This window comes from Manis javanica, chromosome 4 (genome assembly GCF_040802235.1).
Source record: "Manis javanica isolate MJ-LG chromosome 4, MJ_LKY, whole genome shotgun sequence".
Lineage (NCBI taxonomy): Eukaryota > Metazoa > Chordata > Mammalia > Pholidota > Manidae > Manis > Manis javanica.
In genome coordinates this window covers 55,250,951-55,274,106 of record NC_133159.1, presented here as the reverse complement: position 1 = coordinate 55,274,106, position 23,156 = coordinate 55,250,951, and the positions used below count along the sequence as shown (strand labels likewise).

The 23,156-nt window shown below is 36.6% G+C and overlaps 1 protein-coding gene across 2 annotated transcripts in view; it reads left to right on the top strand.

Annotated features, from left to right (window-relative positions):
- C4H1orf141 (chromosome 4 C1orf141 homolog) overlaps positions 1 to 23,156 on the top strand; it is a 43,582-nt gene that overhangs the window by 7,793 nt on the left and 12,633 nt on the right. For both annotated transcript variants that reach the window (XM_073232927.1, XM_037024394.2), the window contains 2 exons: positions 12,220 to 12,332; positions 18,185 to 18,252. In XM_073232927.1, coding sequence (XP_073089028.1) covers positions 12,220 to 12,332; positions 18,185 to 18,252 — 181 coding nt within the window. The remainder of the gene's footprint in view (positions 1 to 12,219; positions 12,333 to 18,184; positions 18,253 to 23,156) is intronic.

The following is a 23,156-nucleotide window of genomic DNA, read 5'->3' as shown; positions in this document are numbered from 1 at the left end:
TTGACAGGTAGTGAGGCTAGGGGTGTTAGGAATCTTAGATCAGAATAGAGATGATTCAGAACTGGACTTTAGTTCCTGAGAGGGCTTATCTATTCATGACTCAACCTTACTTATTGGTGAAAACCTTTGGCGTTCCAACACAAGCCTGAAGCGTATACGAGGACCCTTCCTCTTCCATGTGCCCTGAATTCCAGTTTTGATTCAGTTGGTCAGAAGCACCACACGGATTTTTGCTTCTCTACAACTAATGATGGAATGAACAAAAACACAGCCCCAAATGCCAGACCTGCCTCCCTGAGTGTCCCACTTCTAGCTTTTCAATTTCTTACTGCTGTGGGAGCTCTCAGGTGTCTTTAAAGGTGTTTTTAACATTTTGTCTAGATTCTCTAGCTGTTCTCAGGAGGATAGGTGATCCCAACCACCTAGTCCTCTATTCCTAGAAGTGGAACCTAAAATTTTCTATTTAATGTAATACTAAATTTCACTCATACTTGAATAATTCTCATTCTGACACAACATACTCTTTTTTCTAAAGCCCTAAATCAAGTTCAAATGAAAAATCCTTGCAAATAAATTTTATCTTTGTTAACAATAGCTCTGCTACCACATACTACTGTAATTTTCATTTATTGATTTTATTCCATAAAGTATTTATTGAGAGACTACTGTACTTTGGGGATATGATAGCAATGGTGAAATACACCTGTGCATGAAAGTTTAATTGAGGGGTTCAGATCAGTGAACAGACAAACACCACTTGCTACGGAGAGATTTCTGAAGTGAGGATTAGCAGAAGTTTCCTAGAGGAAGTGACACCTCAGGTGAGACCCAGAGAATTAGAAGAGCAAAAAGATTTAAAAAAGGAAAATATGTTCCTTGCCAAAGCAATACTGTGAACAAAGGGTCAACCAACAATAAAGGAAAGTTCAGTTCATTTGAGGAACCCTAGGTAGTTCAGTGTTGCTAGACTTGAGCAGGATATGGGGTATAGAGACTGGGGAGTGATGGATAAAGAAGCTGGATAGATAAGTGAGGGCCAGCTCACCAAGGGCCTTATGCACCAGAAGAAGCACTCTGGGAAATCTCCTAAAGCAGGGAGGAGCCACTGGAGGGCTTAGACAGGGCAGTGTATATTCAGATTTGGATTTTAGAAATATCATTTTTAATTGAGGTACATACAGTAAAATGCACAAATGTTACTGTACAGCTGACTGAATTTTGACAAGTGTATTCACTCATGTAACCGTCACCCAAATTAAGATACTGTGGGGAAGTTGGGGTTCCTATGGCCAGAATCCTTACTGAACTTAAACCACTTGATGATGTAACTGGCCTGTTGCTAGGCTACTGCTTCCACACCTTTAGGCAATAAGCTATTATTGCACCATTTAGAGAGCTCTCAGCCTGGTGCTCTGGGCAGAGGCAGAGATGCTAGTGCTCCACCTACCGCGGGGATAACAAGCCGGGTAATAAACCCTTTCACCCCAAAGAACGTTTTGCTGTCAATTTCTTTGGTCACATTGAATCCATAGCGAACTTGCCGGGGACTGAAACGCATTGGCAAGACATTATGTTAATTATAACTTAGGACACTAGTCTCCCCCAGTGCTCACAAACCTACCTCCTACACTGAACCCAGATGTTAGATCCAATTCACACAACTTTCAACTTAGCCTAAACTTTATGTCATAACCACCACTACTGGGATGAGAGAGTTTCTGTAACTGCATGATTCTTTCTTTTTGACCTGTAAGCTCTTGTATTCAAAGTGCAGTCTTCCGTCCAGCATCACTGATATTACCTCGGAGCTTGTTTGAAATGCACAATCTCTGACATCATCTCAGACAAAAGCTGCAATTAGCAAGATACCCCACATGATTCCTATGAGAAGCCCAGCGGTTTTCAAAAGTGGAGGGCTCATTAAAATACAGATTGCTGAGCCCCCCTTGCAGAGTTTTTGAGTCAGTAGGCCTGGCCTGGGGCTTGATAATTTGCATGGCTAATAAGTTTCCAGGTGATGCTGAGCTGTTGGTCTAGGAACCACCGTGTAAGTCACTGCTCTAGCTTATGTCCCACTCTAACCACCCTGCCCAACATCAACAGCTGTTTCATTTTTTCCTTTGCTTGTTGAAAATCATAGCAACCCTCAACCTGGTACTGTGATCACCTGATTGATGAAACCCCAGGCACGTTCACTATGGATTCAGTAAGAACAAGAAATGAAAACAGAATATTCTTGGGGTAAAAGAGTTAATACCTGGTGTGGATAAAGTGAAGGTTTCTATGGCCAGGGTTCTCATTGGCCCTGGTCAGCTTGCTCACTACACACATGTGGGCAATACATTGTTACTGAGTCTATATAAGAGCTCTGCCCAGTGGTCTGGGCTGCAAGGCTGCAAGGCTGCACAGCTGCAGGATAGCAGAAACTAGAGTGGTGGAAACACCGAGGACAGAGACTGAGATGGCTTTGGGGGCAGAGAGGCCCAGAGACAGCGACTAGCTTACTGCATGCAGACTTACTCTGAATGGATGGGATTCTAATAATTGACCTACCACTGTGGGATAAAGTTGGATATATACCCTTCACCCCAAGAACATTCCACTGTCATTTTTTCAGTCTCACTGAATCCATAGTGAACTTCTCTGGTGCTGAAACTCGTTGGCAAGACACAAATTAGGAGCAAGTAGATACAGTAAGAATATTTTTCCTTTAGATTAATAGATGTTTCTCAATAGAAGAATTATTTTCCTAAAAATAAAATCCTCACTAAGACTTTTAAAAGAAATATTCCTTTTAGAAATATTTTCATGACACAAGGATAAACTTGCATACAGAAGAGGTAATTAAATATGAATAGGGAATACAGTTACAGCTTATAGGGAAATTTAATTGGAGTGAGGAAAATGGAAGTTCCTATGGCCAGGATCATCACCTGACCCTAAATTACTTGATGATGTAATTGGCCTACTGCTAAGCTACTGCTTCCACACCTGTAGGCATTGAGCTATTATTGACTGAGTCACTATATAAAGAGCTCTGCCCAGATCTCTGGGTAGAGGCAGAGGTGGACGTGGATTACAGACCTGTGGACTGCTGGATGCAGATGTGATTCTAGTGCTCAACATACTTCTGTGAGAATAAAGCCAGGTATGAATCCTTTTATCCCAAGAATGTTCCATTGTCATTTTTCAGTCTCACTGACTCTATAGTGAACTTGCCCAGGGCTGAAACCCTCAGGCAAGATAATTGGCCAAATTCCTTTTTCTTAGTTCAATATGGATGTCTTAAACTCTCTGTGACATTAGCCTGGCAAAGAGATTAAGAGGATGAGGTTTATAGACCAGTTTCCAGGTTTGTATTCCAGCTTTGTTTCCCACTGATTGTGAACTTGGGCAAATTATAGACCCTCTTTGTGCCCCAGTCTCCTCATTTTTACAGTGAGGATAATTGTAGTATATATCCATAGGATTGTTGTGAGAGTTAAATGGATTAATATATGTGGAGAGTTTAAAATTCTCCCAAATAGAGAAGGCACTCATAAAACCCAGCAAAAACCAATCAAAATTTAACCTGCATTTTTGCAATATACAATTATATATTCTGATCATTATAAATAAGATCAGAAATCTATCTTGTAAGTTATAAACTTATATAAAAATTATATAAATTTATTGTAACATTTTAAAATTAGAAGTTAAAATATGTATATATATTATATATTTTAAATACGTATGAATTATAAATAAGATTATAAATGAGATACACTTCAGCCATGTTTATATATGGAAATCATTTCTAAAATCTTAGGTAATTTGTGACATGATAGGTGAGTAGGGTGGGGCAGGAACAGGAACAGGAATAGAGAAGAGGAAGACATTTGTGTGAGTGGAAACAGAGATTCATGCCTTGCTTGTCATCACCCACACAATTTCTCAGTTACATGAGCGCAGGCCTCACGAAGATACTAGGAAGGTAAATGCCTCATGTCCTCCAACTCACTGTGGGGAGAGCGCCACTATTGGTTGCTTTACTTATTGCTCATACCTAGAGAAATATGAGACCCTGGAGTAGGGCTTCTCAACAGTGGCTACCCACTTGAGAGATTCTGAAAAATATGCTGAGCCCCACCTGGGATTTAAACCCCACTTGATTTAACTAGTGAGAAAAAGTCTGGACATAGGATTTTTTTCAAAGCACCCCAAATGATTCTAATATATGGCTGGAAGTTTGAGAACCATTTCTAGAGGCCTCTTCATTCTATGCCCTAATTCAAGAGACCCTCATATTACAGCTTGTTTGCCATTAACACAGTGCAGAAGAATTTCTCACTCAACTGCCTGATATTACCTGAGTCTCAAATAGCCTGACATTTATAGGTGCTGAAGGAACCCACACTCACTGAAATGAGCTGTCAAAGAGAAATCACAGGTCATTTAAGGGGATTCTTATATGAAGGAGGGAGATGAAGACAATCAGAACAGGTGACTCCTAATGAGGCAGATTTATGGGAGAAATCAAAACTTTAGAAATGTTTCTTAAGGACAGAAATAATCAGGGAAGAAAGAGATTTAAAAAAATAAACACTTCTGAATCAGCAACTGAGTAGTAAAATAAAAAACAGAATACAGTTGGAAACTGGGTTGATAATCTAGAAGATCAAATAGAGGCACAGTCTTACAAATACAGAAAAAATGAAAAGAATCAGACTGAAGAGACATGTAGTAAGATTTTGGTATGTTCAATATGTAAACATACACTTAATACATGAATTAGGAGAGCAAGAACCAGATGGTGAGGAAATAATCAAGGAAATATTTTTAAATGCTCTTTTTTTGAAGACAGATGTGAATTTTCAGGTCAAAAGGGTACCAAATGATAGATTTATGGTGAAATTACTTAATTCCAAAGGCAGAAAAGAAGAATCAGTTAATCGCAAAGGAAAGGGAAGGAAATGAGTTTTATGTCTTATCTGTATCTCTGAAGCTAGAAAACAGTAAACCATTTTCAACTTTTGAATAGAATGGCAATCCAGGAATCCTCTATTTAGATGAAATACTATTTACATATGAGGACAAAAACTATTTACATTGGGGATGGGAAAGATTACATTAGCATATAATCTGCCCATGTAGTCTTTCTGAGGCATTTATCGAGAAATATTTTATCCAAATTAAAATTAAATGAGAATAAAATAAAGATCCAAACCGGGTATTTTTGTTACACCAAAATATATTTGAAATTATCCCATGGTGTGAGAATGGAAGCTCTGGACTCTATCTCACAGTGGCTGTCCTATTAAAACAAAACATTCCAAAGAATTACCAGAGAAGTAATTCATAAGAAATTTCCAGTTGGAAAGAGGCAGCTTTTTGAGCAACCCCCATGCTTTGTATGAGTTGTACCCTTCTCTTTGGTTTAATCCCTTTTGGTGCCAGCGCCTCTTGAGTGATTCATCCCAGGGATGTGCAGCAGCCTTCCTTTAATTCCAGCCCATACAATATAAAAGCAAGGCCTTTATCTGTATTCCCTTTAACTCAACTACAAAAGGATGTAATTTCACAGGGAATTTTTCTGACTACAAGACCAAAAAATGAGGGAGTGGAGGGAGATGAACTTTTAAAAAATTATAAGCAGCCCCCAAACCAATACAACTTACAAAAAATAGATTTGTGATTTTATGCTAGTGAATTAAGCCATCAAATTTATAATTCTAAGTTCCATTCCTCATATTATATGAGAACTCAGTGCTAGGAACACTGGGACAATGAGGCAGAAAAGACTTTTCTGTAAAGATGGAAATCTGATCAGAGACTAATAAAATAAAATACATCTCTTATGACGTAAGGGTGTAAAGCTTGGCAATACTCAGGCAAATAATATTATAGGCAGAGGGAAGAGCAAGTGCCAAAGTCCTTAAGAGGGAGTTTAAGTTCCTTAATCCATACAGCCAGAAAATTCAATCTGCTTCCCCTTGGAGAACAGGGGTGAAGGAGGGTACAGAGAGGCTGGGAGGCTCAGTCAGTGCATGTTCCTTAGAAACATGAGAACTGGGGAGAAAGTTTGTGTTTTGCAGTGAGAATTTGAGCTTATTTTAGTTATAGGAAAAATTGGAAATAAAAATCTCACATTTTAAAGGTGTCACCATGGATGAATTGAGAATAAACTGTTGGGGATAAGAGTGATAGACAAAGAGGTCTTAGACTAACATAGAAGTAATGGAATAAATAGTTGGATTTGGAATATATTTTGAAGGAAGATCCAGTGAGATTTGCTGACACATTGGGAATGGGAATGAAAGAGAAGTCAAAGATGACTGAAGAGTTTTTGGCCTGAGCCTCTGGTTGAATGGAGACTGGGAACTCTCAGTGAAAACAGATTGGAAAAGAGGTGGAAGCAAGAATTTAGTTTTGAATATGTTAAGTTTGAGATGTCTGTAATACATCTAACTTCAGAAGTCATGTAGCAACTGGATATATATATATTTGGAGCCCAGGGAGGAGATTGGGAGTCTGGACTATAAATCTGGGGGACATCAGCCTGTAGATAATATTTGAAGGTGTTATTGTATGGTATTAACTAAGGGTGAGCATCTAAGGTCTGAAGACTGAGTCATGGGTTACTCCAGCATTTAGAGGTCAGAAATATGATGAATTATGTAATACCATTAACTTTCTTTCATACCATCAAAAGTCAGTTAAAGAATTTCATAGAGGAAAATTAAATTTACAATAAACAGCAGTTTATCTGTTCTACTCTTCTGGTATCTGAATTGACCCTTGCTCCATGAATCAAATTGACTCAAGTCTGACAATGCACCCAATATCTCATTTAACAAACTTCCAGTATGTTTTTCTAAAAAGGTGAGTCAGCTTTTGAAGTCTAGTTTCCTGGAGTACCCTCAATTCTATGGCAACAGCAATTACCTGTATCTACTTCAAGTGATTATCACTACTATTTTCCATTCCTGCTTTATTAGTCCCAGTCGTTTATACTTTGTATTATAATAGTATTAATACAACATCTAAATCTATGAAACTGGGACTTTGCCATATTTCCCTAATTTTATTTATTTTGCTTTTTATTAAAGTATCATTGCTAATACAATCTTATGAAGGTTTCACATGAACAACATTGTGGCTTCAACATTCACACATATTATCAAGTCCTCACCCCCCACCCCATTGCAGTCACCGTCCATCAACATAGTAGGATGCTGTAGAGTCATTACTTGTCTTCTCTGTGCTATACTGCCTTCCCCTTAATACCCTTCTCCCACACATCCACCCTCCCCACCCCCTCCCCTTTGGTAACCACTAGACCCTTCTCCAAGTCTGTGAGTCTGTTGCCATTTTGTTCCTTCAGTTTTCTTTTACTGTTATACTCCACAAATAATTGAAGTCATTTGGTGCTTGTCTTTCTCCACGTGGCTTATTTCCGTCTATCAGTCTCTCAGTGTCTTCTTTAATTTCTTTCATGAATGTCTTGTAGTTTTCAGAGTATAGGTCTTTCACCTCCTTGCTTAGGTTTATTCTTAGGTATTTTATTCTTTTTGGTGCAATTGTAAATGGAGTTGATTTCCTGATTTCTCTTTCTGCTAATACATTCTTAGTATATAGGAATGCAACAGATTTCTGTGTATTCATTTTGTATCCAGGAACTTGCTGGATTCAGTTATTAGTTCTAATAGTTTTTTGGTAGAATCTTTAGGGTTTTTCTATGTATAATATCATGTCCTCTGCAAATAGTGACAGTTTAACTTCTTCCTTACCAATTTGATTACCTATTATTTCTTTGTATTGCCTGATTGCTATGGCTAGGACCTCCAAAACTATGACGAATAAAAGTGGTGAGTGTGGACATCCTAGTCTTGTTCCTAATCTTAGAGGAAATGCTTTAAGCTTTTCACTGTTAACTATGATGTTGGCTGTGGGGTCATCATATATGGCCTTTGTTATGGTGAGGTATGTTCCCTCGATACCCATTTTGCTAACCATTTTTATCATGAATGGATGTTGAATGCTGTTTTTTACCATATATTGAGATGATCGTGTGATTTTTGTCCTTTTGTTAATGTGGTGTATGATATTGATGGATTTACAAATATTTTACCATCCTTGCATCCCTGGAATAAATCCCACTTGGTCATGATGGATGATCTTTTTGATGTATTTTTGAATTTGGTTTGCTAATATTCTGTTTAGTATTTTTGCATCTATGTTCATCAGGGATATTGGTCTGTAATTTTTTTGTGTGTGGTGTCTTTGTCTGGTTTTGGTATTAGAGTGATGCTGGCCTCATAGAATGAGTTTGGAAGTATTCCCTCTTCTACTTTTTGGAATACTTTAAGGAGGATGAGTATTAGCTCTTCTTTAAATGTTTGATGAAATTCAGCAGTGAAGCCATCAGGTACAGGAATTTTATTCTTAGGTAATTTTTTGATTACCAGTTCAATTTCATTGCTGGTGATTGGTCTGTTCAGATTTTCTCTTTCTTCCTGGGTCAGTCTTGGAAGGTTGTATTTTTCTAGAAAGTTGTCAATTTCTTCTATGTTGTCCAATTTGCTGACATAATTTTTCATAGTATTCTCTAATAATTCTTTGTATTTTCATGGTGTACATTGTGATTTTTCCTTTTTCATTTCTGATTCTATTCATGTGTGTAGATTCTCTTTTTTTCTTGGTATTATCTGGCTTGGGTTTATCTATTTTGTTTATTTTCTCAGAGAATAAGCTCATGGCTTCATCGATTCTATTGTTTTATTCTCAATTTTATTTATTTCTGCTCTGATCTTTATTATGTTCCTCCTTCTACTGACTTTGGGCCTCATTTGTTGTTCTTTTTTAAATTTAATTAATTGTGAGTTTATACTGTTCATTCATGATTGTTCTTGTTCCTTGAGGTAAGCCTGTATTTGCTATATACTGTCCTCAATAACTGCCTTCTCTGTATCTCACAGGTTTTGGGCTGTTTTTTGTTTTTGTCTTTTTGTCTCCATTTTTTTTTTATCTCTGTATTAATTTGATCATTGATCCATTGGTTATTTAGAACCATGTTGTTATGCCTCCATGTGTTTGTGGGCTTCTTTGTTTTCTTAATTTATTTCTAGTTTCATACCTTTGTGGTCTAAGAAGCTGGTTGGTACAATTTCAATCTTTATTAATTTATTGAGTCTCTTTTTATGGCCTAGTATGTGATCTATTTTGGAAAATATTCCATGTGCATTTGAGAACAATGTGTATCCTGCTGTTTTTGTGTAGAGTGTTCTGTAGATGTCTGTTAGGTGCATCTGGTCAAATGTATTGTTCATGCCTTTGTCTTCTTACTTATTATCTGTCTGGCTGATCTGTCTTTTGGTGTGAGTGGTGTGTTGAAGTCTCCTAAAATGAATGCATTGCATTCTATTTCCCCCTTTAGTTCTGTTAGTATTGTTTCACATATTTAGGTGCTCCTCTATTGGGTGCATAGATATTTATAATGGTAATACCTTCTGTTGGACTGACCTCTTTATCATTATGTCCTTTGTCTCTTGTTACTTTCATTGTTTTGAAATCTATTTTGTCTGATATAAGTACTGCTACTCCTCCTTTTTCCTCCCATTATTTACATGACATATCTTTTTCCATCTCTTCACTTTTACTCTGTGTATGTCTTTGGGTTTGACATGGCCATTCTGCCACTCTATGTCTTCTGAGTAGTGCATTCAGTCCATTTACATTTAAGGTGATTCTTGAAAGATGTGTACTTATTGTGATTATAGGCTTTAGATCTGTGGTTACTAAAGGTTCAAGGATAGCTTCCTTACTATCTAACAGTCTATCTTAAATTGCTTATTAGTCTATTTCAAACACAATCTAAAGGTTCCTTTTTTTCTCTCCCATTCTTCTTCTTCCTCCTCCACTCTTTGTATATTAGAAGTCATATTCTGTGCTCTTTTTATATCCCTTAACTAATTTTGTGAGCAGTTGATTTAATTTTGTATTTGTTTAATAATTAATTGGTCTACTACATTTACTGTGGGTTCATTTTCTCTGGTGACAGCTATATAGCCTTAGGAGCATTTCCATCTAGAGCAGTCCCTTTAAGAGAGCTTGTAGAAATGGTTTGGTGGTGATGAATTCCCTCAACTTTTGCTATCTGGAAATTGTTTAATCCCTGGCTCAAATTTGTATGATAATCTTGCTGGGTAGGGTCTTCTTGGTTAGAGACCCTTCTGTTTCATTACTTTAAATATATCATGCCACTCCCTTCTGGCTTATGTTTCTGCTGAGAAGTCTGCTACTAGCCTGATGGGATTTCCCTTATAAGTGATTTTTTCTCTCTGGCTGGCTGCTTTCAATACTCTCTCCTTATTCTTGACTTTGCCATATTAATTATTATATGTCTTGGTGTTGTCTTCCTAGGGTTCCTTTTGTTGGGTGATCTTTGTGTTTTCATGACCTGAATGTCTATTTCCTTCTCCAGACTGGGGAATTTTTCAATAATTATTGCCTCAGAGACTGTCTATCCCTTTGTCTCTCTCTTCTTCTTGTGCCCCTATAATGCGAATGCTGCTCTATTTGGATTGGTCACACAGTTGTCTTATTATTCTTTCTTTCCTAGAGATCATTTTATCTCTCTGTTTCTCAGCTTCTTTTTTTTCTGTTCTCTAATTTGAATTTCACTTACCATCTCCTCTACATCATCTATTTTTAAATCCCTCCATTGTATGTTTCATTTCAGATACTGTATTCTTCAGCTCTGAGTGGCTTTTTTTGAGGATTTCTATCTCTTTATTGAAGTCCTCACTGAGATCTTGAATGTTTTTCTGTGGATCTATGAGCATGTTTATGACTTTTATTTTTAAATCTTTATCAGGAATATTGGTGATTTCAGTTTCACTAAGCCCTCTTACTGTTGTTTTTTCTTGACATTTTGTTTGGACTAAATTGCTCTGTCTCATTTTTTTTTTCTTTTTTAGTGTTTCTTATGTATTAATAGATTTATGTAGTAGGTGCCTTTTAGTGCCCAGAAGTTCAATTTCCTCTGCAGGAGCCCCAGCTGATGGCATGCAATGGGTATGGTACCTGTCTGCCTTGCTCGTAGTGTTCTGATGATAGATGGGCTCTGTCGGCCATCAGCTGATCACAGGAGTGGGGAGAATACTCTCTGGAGCTCTCATGGGAAGAGCTGCCATGGGAAGAGCTGCCCTTCCTCTGGCCTGCTACAATTGTGGGGGCCACAGACAACTTGGACTGGCACCTGCCAGGAGGAAAGAACCCCTGGGGCTAGGCTGAGCATGCATGCCAAGCTGTAGGGCTGGAACTGTGGTGGGTGGAGCTGCCCTTTGTCCAGCCTGGTACAATGGTGGGGGCTGCTGGTGAGCAGGGCCCACACCTGCTGGGAGGAAAGAGCTCCTAGGGCTGGCTCTTGCATTCAGCTCCCCAGCTGGCCAAAAATAGGGCTGAGCAGGCTAGAGGTTCTTCCCTTCCCTATCTGGGGGTAAAGTTTGCCTTCACTACTAGCCAGCAGCCACACAGCACTGTGAGGAGTCTCTGGGCTGTGTTGCCAGTGAGGGGGATGGAGTGTCTGAAGCTCCTGAAGGCTCCCAACTGGTTGGTCTGAGGGCAGGCTGGGGAGGTTGTGTCCACCTGAGCTTTCTCCTAAACAGAGCACTGTGCAATGCTTTCTTCTCTGGTGCCCCTCTCACTGCTGGGAAGTCTTTTAAACTGCCTACTCTGCTTTCTTTCTCAGAGGGGCCAGTAGAGCGTGCCTGTTCTCCACAGCCCGCTGGGATCTCAGCCTCCCTGACTGTTCTGCCTGTCTCTGTTATCCAGCCCCACCAATCACCAGGGCACTGTGCAATATGGGTTCATGTTCCTGGAGCAGATCTCCAGCACCAGGTGTTTAGGGTCCTGGGCTTCTAGTCCCTCCCTGCTCCATTCCTCTTCCTCTCACCTATGGGTTGGGATTAGAGGGAGAGGGCTTGGATCCCATGAGATCACATCTTTGTCACTTTACACTTTTCTGTAGGGCCTTCTCTTCTTCCCCAGATGTAGGTAGTCAGTTCTGCAGTCTTCAGGGTGATTTCGGACTTCGTTGTATTTTCATGTTGTGTGTGATTTTGAGAGGAGGTTTTTGCCTTGCCTTTCTACACTGCTACTTTTTTTCCATCCACTCTTATTTTTTATTTTTTTAAATTTGCTGACTATTTTAATTTAGATTAATTTTATTTCTTCTAGGTATGTCTCCTATAAAAAAAAGTCTGAACCTAGAAAGAGTAATTTTCAAAAGTCAAATGGAAGTCCACAGTTTATACCAACAAATACGAAGAATCCAGAAAGCAAATCAATAGGTAATGCTCTGTGTAACATACTTACTTCTTCTTTGGTTTATTACTGGTTGCTTTTATTATATACTTTATTATTTATTAATATTTGTATTAAAGATTCTTGATAACTTAATGTCTCTGCTAAAAGCATGTCTTATAACTATAGTGTGAAAAGATTTCAGTGAGCTATAAAGGATTTCCTAAGAGGAAAAGACATTAAATATCAGAATGGACAATTCATATGATTCACAAATTAAAAATATATTTTTATGTTTATTTTTCCAGAAAGAAAATCTCTTAGCTTCCTTTCAGCTCAACCTTAAGAGTTTCCTTGTAATTGTAAAAAAAAAAAAAAAAAAAAAATCAACCAAATATGGGCATCTTGCTTAATAGAAACTTTATAGAAGCTATAAATCTAGAAATCTAAGGAATCTTTCTTAGAAATCTAAGGAATCTTTGAGCTAGGAACCAGCATTATAGATCCTCAGAGAATTTGAGTGTTTTGTGTTGCCTTTGTTTTTCTTTCTGGCACTATCAAAAACCATTCAGTTGCATCATTCTCATTCAACCTCCTTGACTGAAGCTTCTTGACTCCACATGTCCCATATTGCCTCATTTCTGTTACCATTCATAATCTAACTTCTCAGAAGATTTACGTACACTGTCTCTATTTACTCAACTTTTGTTCAGTTTTCAAAGTACTCCAATCTGTTTTCTCCCTCCATTGTTATGCACAGGCTACACTGATCAAGAGTGCCAATGATCTCCATGTTGCTAAATCCAAAGGATATTTCCCTGTTTCCACTTTCTTCCACCTCTCAATACTAGTATAGTTAATTGATCACTCCCTCCTTCTTAATACTCTCCTCTTTGTGATTTTAGAAACTGTATCTCCTGTTTTCCTGCAATCTCACTCCTTAGACTCTTCTTAATTTAACTTCTCTATCCTTAAAATACCATATTTGCTCAGACCTCAATCCTGAGTCTGCTTCTGTTTCTACACTCTCTCCTTGGGTGATCTTATCCACTCTTATGGTTTAAAATGCCATGGAGGTGCTATTAAATCCTTCATTTGTATCTCTATGCCTATACTAAACTACCTATTTGATATCTACACTTAAACTCTCACAGACATCTTAAATCTAACATGCAGAACTGGATTCATGACTCCCAACCATCCTTTCAAATTTTCTTTTGCACTCCCTCACCCCCAGCATCCCATTCTTAGTACATTTGACCACTTTGAGCCAAGTGGCAAACCTGAAACCTAGAAGACATCCTTGATTTCCCCTTTCTCTCATCCCCAAAGTTTAGTTCACCAACAAGTTCTATCCATTCTAGTTTGTCCTGAATTACTCAGTTTTCACCATTTCTGCTGTTTCCATGCTAATCTAAAGAATCATCATAATCTTTTGAGTGTACAACTATAGTGGCTTACCAACAGGCATTTCTTCTTTCATTCTTGTCTTCTTTCTAATCAATTTCTTTCTTTCTTGTGCAACCACTTTAAATTATGAAATAATATATGTAACAAAATGAATATAGCATTAAATTGTACATTATAATAACCAATTAAAAAAATAAATACATACAGAACTATATTCTGGTCAACTAATAGAACATTGACAGCATTCTATAAACCTGTCCCTTGACCTTTTCCCAAACACCTTCTCCTTTTTTTGTTCCTAGAGGTTACTACTCTCCTGACCTCTATGGTAATCATTTTCTTACTTTTCTTTAAAATTTTACCATCTATTTTATTCATCTCTAAAGAATATAGTTTTCTTATTTTTTTATTTTACATCAATGTAATCATGCCACATGTATTCATTATTCATTTGTATTTCTTTCTTAGCACTGTTGGAAGACTTACTCATATTGTTATATAGAGGTCTTTCATTTTCATTGCTTTAAAATATTCCACTGCATGAATATATATCACAATCTATCCATCCTACTGTTGAAATTTGGGGTTTTCAGTTTATCAGCCATTCTAATGTTGAAATGAAAATTCTTGTTTATGCTGCATAGTGTAAAAGTATATACCCAAGGTGCTTATTTTCAACTATAATAGCTAATGGCAAAATTTCCAAAGTGTTTGTAGCAATTTATGTTCCCATCAGATTTGTGACAATCCTTTTTGTTCTGCTTTCTTGCTGACACTTGGAATTTCCATTTTTTATTTTAGCAATGTACTGGTGTATAATTGTATATATCATTATCATAGGTAAATCTTTGTCTTTGAAATGGAGCATTTAGTCAATTTACATTTAAAGTAATTTGCATTTCTGTAATTACTAGTAAGTTTGAGAACTTTTTCATAAGATAATTAATTGAGTTTATACTTCTGGAAATCATCCAAGTTTTAGCTCATTTTAAAAATTACATTTTTGTCCTTTTGCCATTAATTTCTTTAAATATTCTGGTTACTAGTTCTTGTTGGTTTTATATGTTGTGAATATCTCTTTTCTCTGGATTTTCTTTTCACTCTCTTTATGATGTCTTTTTGGTGAACACAAATTCTTTTCACTATAATGAAGTCAAGTATCAAATCTTTCCCCAGTTGATCAGTATTTTTTGTACCATAATTAAGAAGTCTTTCCCTTTTCTGTGGTCATGAAAACCTTCTATTTTTGTTTTATAAAAGACTTCAGCTCTCCTTTTTTCATTTAGGTCTAAAGTCTATCTGGAATTAGTTAACACTTGGCATTATCACCCACTGTACAGTCAATTGTTGTGAATATTCTATATGTGCTTAAAAATAATATAAGTTCTGCAGTTGTTGGGTGAAGTGTTTTACATATATTTTTTAAGTAAAATTTGTTCATTGTGTTTTTCAACTCTTCTATATTCTTACTGGTTTTTCTGCTTGCTTGTTCTGTTGATTACTAAGGAATTTCAGACTTTTGTTTGTCCTGGTGGTATTGTCAAATTTTGCTTCACAGAGTTTTAATATAGTTTAGGCCACATTATTAATTACATAAAAATTTAGAATTATTACATATTTCTAGTGAATTGAACCCTTTTTCATTATGAAATAATTCTTATTATCCAATATTACTATAGTTGCCCCAGCTTTCTTTTGACTATTATTCACATGACATGACTTTTTCCATCATTTTATTACCTTGCTGTGACATTATAACCTAGACTTATCTTTTCTAAACATATTGTTAAAGATTATCAAAGTAGATTTTAAATTTATCTTTGAAATGGAGCACTTAGTCCACTTACACATAATGTAATTACTGATATCTTCGGATTTAAATCTGCCATCTTATTTTGTTCTTTCAATTTGCTCTGTTGATTCTGTGCTTCTTCTTCAGGATTGAGTTTATAAAATTTCACTCTTCTCCTTAGTTAATTTACAAGTATGATTCATCCTGAGGCTAAATTCCTTTCCAGCTATAAACCAAACAAGTTATATGCTTCTAAAATGCAAAGGCATAGGTTTAATATTCCTATTACAAAAAGGAAAAATAAGAAAGAAGGAAGAGGCAATGCGTCCCAAGTAAGTTTAAAACCATCAAGGCAAAGTTTATGAGATCTTAAGACTCAAGAATAGTCCTTGCTTGATGGTCTACCTTCCAGACCTACTGGGGTAGAGGTACTGCTCCCAAAGCTCATCCAGGTGGGTGTTGTGCTCCCAAGACTTGGGGATGCCCCACTCCCAAGGCTGTCTGGCCTATTGAAATTGAGGCAATGGCCTCCCCCTTTGAAACTGGGGAGGCAGCTCTGATGATCTCTGAATCGTCTTGAGAGTCATTCTTCCCTTGTCTTGAAGTAGCACATGTTTGCAGTTAATGTTCATGGTTCCATCCTCTAAAGCCTAAGAAGTCCAACACACTTGGCTTCATTTTGTTCCATCTCCATCCCCTTCGGTTCAAACTGGCTGTGTCTCTGCTGGGGTGGCTGTTTAAATCCATGGTTCACACCCATACCAATCTCCTTATCAAATGGTCACACACCCTTAAGTGTTCTCTTTTGAACATGCTTTCTCATTTTTTATAGTGGGGACAGGCTGAGAATTCCCAACTCTTAAGTTCTGATTCCTTTTTTGCTTAATAATTCTATCTTCAGTTCATCTCCCTCTTCTTGCATTTTGCTGCAAGCAGTTAGGGGGAACCAACCTGCTCCTTTAATACTTTGCTTAGAAATCTCAGTTAAATATCCAACTTCATTGCTTGGAAGTTCCACCTTCCACAAAACATTAGAACACAAACAAAATTCAGCCAAGTTCTTTGCCACTTTATAACAAGAATAGCCTTTTCTCCATTGTTTGATAAAATGTTCCTCATTTCTGTGTGAGACCCCATTAGAATGGCCTTTGCCAGCCACGTTTCTACCAACATTTCTGTAAGGATTATTTATGTATTCTCTAAAAGGATGGAAGCGTTTTATACAGCTCTCCTTTTTTTGAATTCTTACCAAAATCACTGTAAAAATATCTTCATGGCAATACTGGCTTTTTCTAGTATGCACCTCAAAACTCTTCAAGCCTCTTCCCATTACATTGTCCCAAAATACTTCATATTTTTAGGTATTTGTTACAGCAGCACCCCACTTCTTGGTAGCAATTTGTTGCTTAGTTCAAGCTGCTATAACAAACTACTGTAGATTGGGTGGCTTAAACAATAAATATTTATTTCTCACAGTTCTAGTAGCTGGAAGTCTGAGACCATAGTGCCAATATAGACAGGTTCTGGTGAGCCCCTCGTCCTGGTTTGCAGACATCATCAGTGTTTTTGCTACATCCTCACATGGTGGAGAGGGGGCTCACCTCTCTCATGTCTTTTCTTATAAGGGCATTAATCCTGTCACGGGAGTTCTACCCTCATTACTTCATCTAAACCAAATTACTTCTCAAAAGACCCCAACTCCAAATACCATCTCATTGAGAATTAGAGCTTCAACATTTGAATTTTAGGAGGGATACAAATCTTCAGTCCATACCAACTACCCTATCTAAATTATACCTCCATATATTGTTCTCCCTCACAAAATCTGTTTATTTCTATTGTAACATGTATCTCAGTTTATAATTACTCACCTCTTTATTTTTTTAGTTGTTTACTTTCTGTATTACCCATTTGAATGTATGCATCATTGGGCAGGAATCACAATTGCAGAGTCCAATAGAGTGCCTTGTATATCATAGGTGATCAACAAATAACTGTTGATTGAATGAATACCAGATGCTCTTTTAAGTTTGTTACATCTATCATCTCATTTAATCTTCACAGCATCTCTATAAGTACTGTTATTTCCACTTAACAGATGAGGGAACTATGGCTCAGAGTAGTTAAATAACTTCCCTAAGGCCATATAACTCACATACAAAAAGGTAGGCTTTTGTCCCAGGCTACCTAAATCCCAACTCAGTACACTTGAGTCAACAACCTACCTACCTTAAGAAAAATCCATTAATTAATAATCCAGAGTAATGAAACTCATAATTGGGGGTGGGAAGAGGATTCAAGTTTAGGGGAATATTTTTCTTTTCAAAAGAATTAATAAAAAGACTCCTTTGACTATCCAGTAAGATTCTATTTTATTTAGAAATCCTGTATTTTCCGAGAAGATAATACCTTTATTATATAATTCTGAAGCCATAGTTCTGAGCTTCATAGTTTCTGATGAGAAGTCAAGGGTAAATAATCAAAAATTATATTCTGTTAGTAGAAATTCACTTTTAAAGCAAATTATTCTAGAATATATTTAGCTCTGAAAATCTAAATGCAATGCTTATGTAAGCAAATAAGATTCTCATACTACATTTCTAAAAAATACTACTAAAAATAAAGAAAATGGTTTGTTAAGTTAGAAGTAGTCTAATAATATGGAAATATCATTTATGTTTGGATTTATTTCTTTAGAGCCAGTGGGAAAAAATCTGAGACCAAGATCTGTTAGATCTTTTTATTACCTTAAGGATACAGCTGAGGTAGGTTTGATTTGATAGAAATTAAATAGAAATTATTTAATAGAAATTCAGATTAGCTCTAATAATTTTATATATGCTTCTACAAATCCCAAATTCAAATGGATTTTAGGATTCAAAAGTGTAAAATTTTTAAGTTATTTCATCTTTGATGTTATGTAAAACTTTATATCTGGGAATAATAGAGAAAATAATATATTATTTGTTGGACAGTCCATACAGGAGAAATCACTTATTGAATATGATAAGAACTAGAAGTTATCATAAAGTCAATTAAGAAAAGACATCTTTAGAAGAACTGTAAATGCATAACCAAAAAGTTTTATTTGAAATATGAAAATATACATAAATTGGCTAATCTTTTGATATGTAACCAAGACAACTTTTTGAGCATGCTATAGTTATTTAAATCATACAATTACAAATAACAACTACAATAAACATGTTTGGGAGCAATGCTATTGACTCTTGATAACTATTTGAGCAGAAGTTCATGGGCATAATGAAAAGTATTTGACCAGCCTTGACCACTGAGCACACCTTAGATATCATTCAATAGGTTTTGTCTAGGAAACTAGAGAGAGAAATTAATCCAGATGATCAACAAAGAAAAATAATTTAAGAGAGTCTCTTAGGTATTAATTATTATTAACCCTAATTATTGATAATACAAAGAATGAAACATGAAGAAATACATACTTTGGGCCATAATATAATTTTTGTTACATATTCCCACCTTTTATAATTTTCAAAGATTATTGGCATGATCTACTGTTTGGGTTATTAGTTTTATCCCCATCTACATGGTTTATATAGGCTCATGTTTAATAAAAATCTCCCAAGAAATTATTCACAATAAGTTTAATCATAATAATAATAAAGGTGCTAGCATCTTATATAAAACATGAGACATTTTAATTTTTTAAAAATATAATATGCATATGGATTTTAAAAAATTAAATAATACAGAAAGACTAAGAAGAACACAAAGCCTTTCCATCCCATACTTCCTATTCTAATTTCTTCTTTTCAGAGGTAACCATATTTAGCATTTTGGGGTTTTAATTCCTCTTGTGATTAACTCCATAATTATAAACAGCTTCTTTTTAAAATTTATTAATCAACTTTAAGCATTATCTCCTGAATAATTAATTTAAAAATCCTTGATTTAGCATATTTAACTGCTCAACATCTCACTTCCTCCCTCTTTTCACTTCTGGATCTCTTAGGCAGAAAGACAGATATGAGTGGGATGAATGAGGGTAAGGGCCACCAAGAACTCAGGGAGTTAATCAGATAAAGCCAGAGAGTCAGAAAAGACTCACAGTCAACACCCTTTGCAATTTCCACATGCTCTGAATCTGGGCTGACCTTGAGACTTGCCCTAGCTAATGCAGGTGAAATAGGGCAGAGACACAGGACAAGTATTATGATTAATTTTCTTAAAGATGCTGAGATGTGAATAGCACAGTGGGAACAAGAAGGATTTATCTTGAGGCTAAAAGTAGAGAACTGGGGGGTTAGATTCCTAACATATTCTTTGGTAATCAGCCAATGACTTATCTTAAGGCAAGGCAAGCAGTCTTAGCTGATGTGTTCCCAGTACTTGGGGGTGACCACTATCTTCAAGAGGAACAAAAGTTTGTCCTACAGAATTACCTAGAGGACTGACTATAGACAATGACATATTGTCTCTCACTGGAGATACACATCATGAGACCCCCTGACAAGCCTTCCCCCCACCCCAGCCTTTACCTTTATCCCATTCTTGAAACTCCTTACAAGACAGAATCCCAGCTTTTGGGTACGCATTAGGTTGCTTGCACTCCCCTTTCTTGGAGTGTGTATTTTTAAGACCCCTTACTGCTCAACTTACTATATTTTGTCTCTGTGCTCTTCAAGTGGTGTCTATCACTTTGTTTTTCCATTCAATTTTCCAGACTTTAAGCACAAGTCTTCATTCTCTGTCCTACTCAGATAAGCAGGGAGGGGCTTTCTGAGAGCTCTGATTTGGGCTTGTAAATTCCTGTTGCCTGGGTGACCTGGACAGAACTGTGGGTATATGATTATGCTCCTTAGTAGCCTGTCTGAAAATCTTTTCTTTGCCTTAAGGAAGTCCTCAGAACAAAATCTCACTCCATTCAGTGCTCTGTGGCTTCCCCAAATCCTGGGGTGGTAGGGACTTAGTTTTCATACCATGCAGATTCAAGCAGACACTGGATGACAGGTGACACTGGGTTTAGGAGGTGTCAAGGGATTATGCCTTATGCTGAGGAACAGTTCAATAAGCTTCCTTTTCCTCCCTCTGTTTTTCCTTCCTCTCTGCTTTATTCAAGTAAACCTGCTTTTTTCTACCTTGACTCTAGCCGGCTACTCTTTTGGAGTGTATTCAAATAAAACTTTCATTCTGCTTTACTACTGTGTCACTGCCCTTCAGTTCTTTGTTGCCGCAGGGACAAGAATTGAGAACAAATTCAATGCCCCCAACAGATCTTTAAGAGTTATTTTTTGCTTCCTTAATTGTTATATTTTGTACCTTGAAATAATATATCCAAATATTTTTTGCTTTTCTATCAACTTTAATGACTAACTCCTAATCTCTTGTGTATTTTTGTGTTTTATTCTGGAGTTTCTAGTTGCCTTTTGTGGACAATGATAATAATAGCAAACATCTATATAGCACTTATGTGTGCCAAATGCTATTCAAATATTTGAATATGTTTAGGATATATTCAATATAAAATCTATACCCTCAACAACTCATTTAAGTAATATTATTATTCCTATTTTGTAGTGAGAAAAAATAGCCACAAAGAAGATAAGCAACTTGGCTAGGATCAAGTTATAAGTGACAGAATCAGGAAGAACAGAGCAGTCTTACAGTCATTCTTTTTATCTTTGAGATATGCAGCCTGCCAAAAAGAAGCATGTAACTTTCCCATTATATGTGAATATGGTCAAACTTCCTTACTCATTCCCTCTATTGAGTAGAATCCATTCCATTCTTCTTGGAGAAATTATTCATGGAGCCCAGTAACTTCTTGTTGTATATTTGACCCATTGCTTTTAAGCATGCTCTGCAGCTGTCACTGGTTCATTCTGTTATGGACTGAGTTTGTTCTCCTTGGTTCTTGTCCCTACTACAACAAAGAATTGAAAGGTTAGAGACACAATAGTGAAACAGTGAATACACTCCAAGGGAAGAGGGAGCCAGAGTCAAGGTAGACAAAGGCTCCAACCTTTTAAGGGAGGGTCTCTTTATCATAGCCTAGCTGGGAGGCATTTCTCTGATTGACAGGGTAAGGTTATTTGATTGACAACTCTAGTTATACACCCATTCCTCTTGATGAGCAGGTCTTTTCCCAAAATGCACACATGGTTGGGAGCAAAACCACAATTTCACTTTAATGAGATTAAAATGAGATGTGATATCAGTGGTTCTTAGTTTTGTTTGATTGTTCCTGTGTTGGGACCTGGTTAGAACCAGTCTGTCCTGGTTCTGATAGGCAAGAAGTTATCTCCCTGCAAAGCCTTTGTTGTCTTCAGGTGGACTTCCTACCTGGGCAATTTGGGTACTTTTGTCCCTTGAACCTTATCTTTCCCTTCTCTGGCTACTCAGGTCTATCTTTCTACCTCACATTCCTAACAATTCCATTCCTAGTTTTGTTGCCAGATTCTAGTATCCCAGTATCCCGTATCTGCTTATTTCTGCTTGGATTTCATCTTTACTTTCCTAGAATATATCTTCAAGAAACTTCCTTACAAATGGTACATGGATGTCTGGGAGTATATTATTTTTCCCATGTCCTTGATTAATATAATAATTTGGCTGAGTAGAATTATAGGTTCAAATCATTTTTCCCTAAACTTTGAAGACATTGCTCTTCTATCCTTTGCCGTTCCATGTTGTTAATGAAAAGTTCTCAGTCTTTTTTAAGTGACCTTATGTTTTCTCTGGGTAGTTTTAGGATCTTCTCTTTATTGAGAGTGTTTTGAAATGTCTTAAGGATATGCCTAAATGTGGTAATTTTATTTCGATATATTCAGTTCAGTGCTCAGCAGACCCTACCCTAAAGCCAAATGTCTTTCTTTAGGTCTTAAAAATGTATTTCTATTATTTCTTTTCCATTTTCCTTTGTACTATTTGCTCTATTTTCTAATAGTCAGATATTAGACTACTTGGACTGATTCTCTGTATTGCTTTTCTCTACTTTTTATCTCTTGGCAATTTTGCTCTTTATTGTGGGAAATCTCCTTGACTTTTTCTTCTGGTCCTTTTACTGCATTTTCTTTTTTTAGTCATTTTAAATTTCTAATGTTTCTTTCTTGTTCTTGTTTTTTTCTTTTCACAGACTACTATTACATTTGTTCTGAAAATTTTCTGAGGATATTAGAGTTCATTTTCTTAAGTTGTTTTCTGTTTCTTGAACTATCTCTTCTGGTGTCAGTGTTTCTTTTGCTTATCATGATAGGTGTCTCTGAAGTTACTGATTTTTATCATACCTGGATAATTCTCATTTGTTCATATTTAAGAATAAAGATATGGGTTGATTTTTCTGTGAACATGCCATTATTTCACAAATAAGTCTCTGTCCAGAATTGAAATCTCTGTTTTGTGAATATGGCAGGGTTCCCAACCAGCTAGCTTTACATTAGCATAAGAAGGCAGAGAATAGGCAGTTTGCCTGGTAGCCTTCCTTCCATATGCTAACATGAAAAGAGTTTCACTCTGGGGAGCCAAACTCACACTAGCAGGAAGTTTATTGAGAGAAGGGCACTTACTTCAGCATGGAATCGGTTAGAACTATTTCCTTTAACTATGTATGTAGGATAGGGTAACTGGGAGATGGGGGAAATGGCAACTGGTTCAGAAATTCTGCACACAGAATTTCACTTAACCTGTCTCT